Source organism: Cyprinodon variegatus, unplaced genomic scaffold (assembly GCF_000732505.1).
Source record: "Cyprinodon variegatus isolate N-32 unplaced genomic scaffold, C_variegatus-1.0 Scaffold47, whole genome shotgun sequence".
NCBI lineage: Eukaryota > Metazoa > Chordata > Actinopteri > Cyprinodontiformes > Cyprinodontidae > Cyprinodon > Cyprinodon variegatus.
The window spans coordinates 1,490,287-1,496,025 of NW_015150500.1; the positions used below are offsets into that span (position 1 = coordinate 1,490,287).

At 37.9% G+C, this 5,739-nt stretch overlaps 1 protein-coding gene across 1 annotated transcript in view; it reads right to left on the reverse strand.

The window, feature by feature from the left end:
* The window catches only part of LOC107082089 (ATP-dependent 6-phosphofructokinase, muscle type-like), a 12,766-nt gene that overhangs the window by 3,966 nt on the left and 3,061 nt on the right, over positions 1-5,739 (reverse strand). Inside the window, exons 2-15 of the mRNA XM_015370552.1 lie at positions 5,436-5,509; positions 5,046-5,123; positions 4,602-4,791; positions 4,343-4,508; positions 4,207-4,251; positions 2,227-2,335; positions 2,056-2,151; positions 1,887-1,979; positions 1,670-1,795; positions 896-960; positions 749-812; positions 532-678; positions 235-305; positions 9-96 (exon numbers count right to left, since the gene is read on the reverse strand). Coding sequence (XP_015226038.1) covers positions 9-96; positions 235-305; positions 532-678; positions 749-812; positions 896-960; positions 1,670-1,795; positions 1,887-1,979; positions 2,056-2,151; positions 2,227-2,335; positions 4,207-4,251; positions 4,343-4,508; positions 4,602-4,791; positions 5,046-5,123; positions 5,436-5,509 — 1,412 coding nt within the window. The remainder of the gene's footprint in view (positions 1-8; positions 97-234; positions 306-531; positions 679-748; positions 813-895; positions 961-1,669; positions 1,796-1,886; positions 1,980-2,055; positions 2,152-2,226; positions 2,336-4,206; positions 4,252-4,342; positions 4,509-4,601; positions 4,792-5,045; positions 5,124-5,435; positions 5,510-5,739) is intronic.

Below are 5,739 nucleotides of genomic sequence, written 5' to 3' on the forward strand. Positions count from 1 at the left end.
CAGCTTACCTCAAAGCCCCCAATAATGACAAGACCATGGATGTTGAATTTTGTGATATTCAGACTGATCTCCTCCAGCAGATCTTTAGGCAGAGTCCTTCATAACAACAATAACAACATCACAGAAGATCGTTGTGGCCTTAGAAGTGCTTAAGTAAGGCAAACAATGTTCATTAAAGTATAACATTTAGGCTAGTGAAGCCTAAATAATCACGTCTGCAGTGAACCAGCTTACCTCTTGGTGCCAAGCATGGAACCACCCTTTCCAGTCCATCCTGCCACTCCAGACCAACCTATTGGCTCAATCTGTGCTCACAGGCAGAACATTTTAACCATAATAAATATAGGCTTTGCACGGTCATGATAAAACAAGATTATGTATCAATATAATATATTTAAAACAAAAATATATAAACATATATATATATTATATATATGTACATATATACACATATATTTTTTGTAGGGTTAAATGCTAAACATTGGTAAAAACATAAAAATGTAGCATTTTGAGCTAAATTTCATACTTTACCATTCCATGTGCCAAGCCATCAAAGCCATCATGCACTGCCAGCATCTGGTGGCCCTGTAGGAGCCCAATCCTGACAGCTGAACGTACAGTAGCATTCATCCCCGCGCATGGAGCACCGATGTTCAGTAAGGCAATGTTGATATTGCTCTGAAATTATGTGTATAATGTGAATAATAATTTTGACATAGTTTTCTGACCTACAAATGTATTTTCTAACCTTTGTTTCTGGAGGGTGCACATGAGCTAGCATTTTATAGGTGTTCCAGTTGTTTTCAAAGCTCCTGTTGTCAAATAAGCAAAAATGAGCATTCATTTGAAACTAAACACATGAGGAGAGAAATGGAAATGGCAGAGCTGGACCTACTTTCCCCTGAGCTTGATAGCATCTTCATACCGCCCCTCAGCCATGGCTGTAGTTACATCTTTAGTCTGGTTTGAAAAAAGAATGAATACATTTTGACAAAACAAAACATAGTTTTCACACACACACAAAAAAAAACCATTTATAAAGTTTCCAATGCCTTTATTTAGTCACATTGCAGTGTAAACTTCCTGTCATTTTCTTCAAGATTTTATGATCTAACAACACAAGTTACTGCTTGAATGTGAAGTGAAAAGAAAATAATACATGGTTTAACAACATACGTTGTTTTATGCTAGGCGAGTGGGCTGTCAACTTTTTTCTTCACTTACTTTTAATGTTTATTATACATTGAGTTAATTTGGGCCCAAACCTCAACTAGACCATTGCAAAACATGGATTTGATGTGAACCATGCATACTATTGTGGTTCTGGCTAAATGTTTAAGATCACTTTCCTACCTGAAGGTGAAACTTTCAAGTGTTTTGCAGCCTTTGACATAAACTTTTCCAGCTTCATCATATATTTGAACCGCATTTCTGTTCCTTTCAAAAACTACCCCACCACTATAATTCACCATAGATAATTAAGGGCAACACTTAAAGGAAAGAACAATGCACTTCTAGCTCACATTACCTAAAAGTATGTGGTTATAAAATGGCAAAAATTTAAATGTGCTGCCTTTGAAAAGCCTTGTTGAACGGTGATTTCTATCCATGTACTGTACTGTACTGTGTGCAAAGTCTAGTAATGTATTGCGTTACATATATTACTCACCACTTGTACACATTCCATGAGTGGCAGCCTAACGGCCATGTTACCAGACAAGCTGACCACACAGGCAGGAGTATCTGGTGTGGCTTCAAGCAGAGCCATCACAGACTCCACACCCATCCTGCTTGCCTGAGTTGTAAATATAGAAGAAGAGTGGCTTCAACATAATTGATCAGTGGTATTTAACATGAGTAGATCAACTAGTCTATTGTAGGTTTACCAGAATCCTGTCAAAAGCAGACGGGGTTCCTCCTCTCTGCACATGGCCCAGGATGGTGGTGCGGGTGTCAAAGCCTAACTGCTTTGATACCAACTGGAAAGAAGCATGGATTATGAGTAATTTCCTTGACATGATTTGTGCCTATATTCTGGTTTGCTGGTGCACTGACCTGTTTTACTGTATCACAGGTGATTGGTTTTCCTTTACGGTCTATTGCTCCTTCTGCAACAATGATGATATTCAAACGGGAACCCCGTCCTCTTTGCTAAATTGCACAATAAAGATTTAGGACTGAAGCCAAATCAAGCATGAATTTCACAACACAGAGCAGGAAATTTACATCTGTCAGTCTTCTACAAAGATGTACTTCCCATCCATCTTCTGGAGGCATCTCTGGGATGAATACCCAATCAGCACCACAGGCCAGAGCAGTCACCAAGGCAAGGTACCTGCAAAACAATTAGGTGGTAATATATTGAGAAGTTACAATGTTGATTGACGTTGTGGTTAGTAGGTAATCATGTCTGCATATCTTCCTCTAAGTATTTTGCACAGTCTGGTTGATGAGCGTAAGTTCTCCAGATTCATTAGGGCAAAGACACTAAATCACCTGCCCTTTCACACAATTCTGTGTCAAAGTTTGCACAGTTTTTTTTTTAAACACCAACCTTTTGTAGATCAGGGCCATATCATTTTGCATGTAGGTTAAAACAAGTCATATTTTGGTGATAAATGATTTAATTGAGGAATCCGTCCCAAATTTTGCTTGTCTCCTGCAGTGCTTTAAATAAATTACAGCAGCAGAAATTTGGGGCCCTAGGCAAACACAAGCAGGGAGCCCTCTGAATTGAGAAAACAAAACATAAAACAGACCCATTATAGAGATACAGAACTATTAATTGAATAGAAATACATTATTTGTTCTATGTTTTATCCCTCTCCTCTTGTCTCTTTTCTTGTTGTTTTCCTTTATATGTTTTGTACTCAGCTGACTTTTCATGTTGTACATAATTAATGTGCACAAATAAGAAATAGTTGTTTTAACCCCCCCCCCCCAGATGCTTGGGTCTAGTATTGCCTAAAGGTAAATCCCCTCTGAACTACAGATAGGATTTCCAAAAAATTAATTAAAATACATACAGGTAGGATTTCTCACGCCTTCCGCTTAGCAATGGATTTCTTCTACACACTCTTCTAGAGAAGTCTAATTTTGGGATTGCACTTATATACTGTAAGTTATCCTTTCAACAAATTGTCCTACTTGAGGGGTTTGGATTTTTCAACCCCTCCAGAGTTATTATTTTTGGTTGCTGCTTATGTGAACATGTTTCTTTCCCATTAGTTTATGTGGACAACCAAAGCTATGTTTGCTATATTTTTTTCATTTTGCAAGGATGGACGAAACAGCACTACTGGATTTCCCTTTTGGAATTAATACATTATTTTTTAAATGAATTAATTTTGAATTGAGGAGTTCATGTCTTTTTTTTTTTAATTATTATTATTGTTTTAGTTTAGATGTCTTTATATATCAGGGGTCACCAACACGGTGCCGGGAGGCACAAAGGGGCCCTCAAGGACCACATTAATTTGAAGCAGCCTCAATGATCTGTAATTGTTTTACTTGATATGTTGTTGTTTTTTTATGTACCTGCCATTTAATAATAATAATAAATAATACATTTAATTTATCCTGCACTTTTCATCAAAAACACCCCAAAGTACTATAAAAAAGAAAAACATTAAAAAATAAATACATAAAAAAAAAAAAATTATATTAATGTATCTATGTTTCCAAAATTGGATGACCTAAGCAACTTCTGAAAACAGAACTACTCACCAGTGGTCTGATTTTGAAATATTATTTTATTCTGTTGCTCTTCTTCTTCAATAATTCATAGGGCATTTCATCATATTAATCATGTAGAGCATTTAAGGATTTAGAGACTTCAAAATGAAAATATCTAAAAGAAAATTAGAAATTGAGAAAAGAATCAACAAACATATATTTACTATCTATTTTAGGTGAAGGCTGACCCCTCCAGTTCATAGGTCAATATTGGTAGCCCTTCCTCTGACTTAGTAACCATAAGGTAGCCCTCAGTCTTAAAAAGGTTGGTGACCCCTGCGTATCCCTGACCTTTCTGCTGTGTTCCCTGGTCTTAATAATGCTGTTATTCTCTAGCAAACCTTTTTGACCTTCACAGAACAGCTTCATGCACAAACATGTGTTTGTCTATCATATAAAGTATGGCTATGCAGTTGACAAATTGACATTTTACTCCAGTGTTCCTGAAACAAAGACGATAGCTATACTTACCCACAGTGCCTTCCCATTACCTCCAAGATGAAGGTCCTCTGGTGACTGTACACAAAACATAAACATGTGCCGTCAAAGACTTGAATTTAATCACCTGCTGTTTGTGTGTTTAAATGTTTTAAGCCGACATGCATACCTCTGTGCTGTGGTTGTAATGGCATCTACTATTTCAATGATGCGATGCAGGGCACTGTCAGTGCCAATGGTCATATCAGTTCCACAGAAGTCATTGTCAATGGAGCCCACCATGCCAACAATATTGAGGTGGGAAGAGTTCTTTGCTTCAGCTGTTGTGATTTTTCCTGAGATCACATTAAAAAACATCACATTTTATTTGCATCTTCACAAGATGCTGATGTCACACATTTTTACAACTCTTTGAGGTTAAAGCTCACCTGCTTTAACCAGATCTACCAGCAGGTCTTTCCACTCTGTCCTGAACTGGTTGGCACCTGTGAGACTGCCGTCACCTCCAATAACACACAAGTTGGTGATGCCCAGCTTGACCAAGTTACAGGCCGCCTTGGTGCGACCCTCCTTGGTACGGAAGTCCTGACAGCGGGCACTACCAATCACAGTTCCACCCTGATGTCAGACAGGAAGAAAGGATTTCAGTCTCAGATGAGAATGACAAGAAGGCACGGAAACAGCTTGGGTGGTAGAATTTGAAACCTGCACGGTCATGTCCCTGAAGTGTTGCTTTCTAATGAACCTTGGCATTTAACTGACTATTTGACCTTCAAAGCTGAACCATGGAGAGTTAAAGCTAGACTGTTAGTATATGTCAGAGACTATATATAGTACACATATTAACATTGCCTGTAAGTGTTTGTTCTCACCAATTGCAGCATCATTGACACACTTTCCCAGGTAGCCGGGCGGATATTGTCTCCCCCGTCAACCAGACCCTGGTAACCCTATCCGGATACAAAACACATCATCATTCAGCAGAGAATTACATCCTTAAAAGTAGGCTTTTCCTCAGATTTATAGTAGAGGCATGCTTTCATTAAAACAGGTGCTTTAGTCAAACTTATATGAAAGATTTAGACATTGAAGTGATGCCGATGATTAAAAACTATTTCAGACTATTTCCTATTGGTTGTCAGTGTTTTCATAATATTGCACTAAATTGTCTAATTATTTAGATGACTGATTATATCAATTTCAAATTGTTCAGGCTATGGTATTTCTTGTAAGTGACAGAAAAAAAGAAAAGTAGTACACACCTCATGAACAAAGTACACCTTGGCTCCAGTGTACAGACCTACCCGGACAGTTGCTCTCACGGCTGCATTCATTCCTGCATGAACAGAGTGTGTATTATGATTTGAAGGGGTGGATTTAGGAAATTTGAGGCCCTAGGCAAAAACAGGCAGGGGGCCCTCTGAATTGAGAAGACAAAACATAAAACAGACCCATTGTACAGATGCAGAAATTTTAATAGAATAGGCATACATTATTTGTTCTATGTTTTGTCCCTCTTTTCTTTTCCCTTGTTTTCCTCTCTATGTTTTGTACTCAGCTGAATTT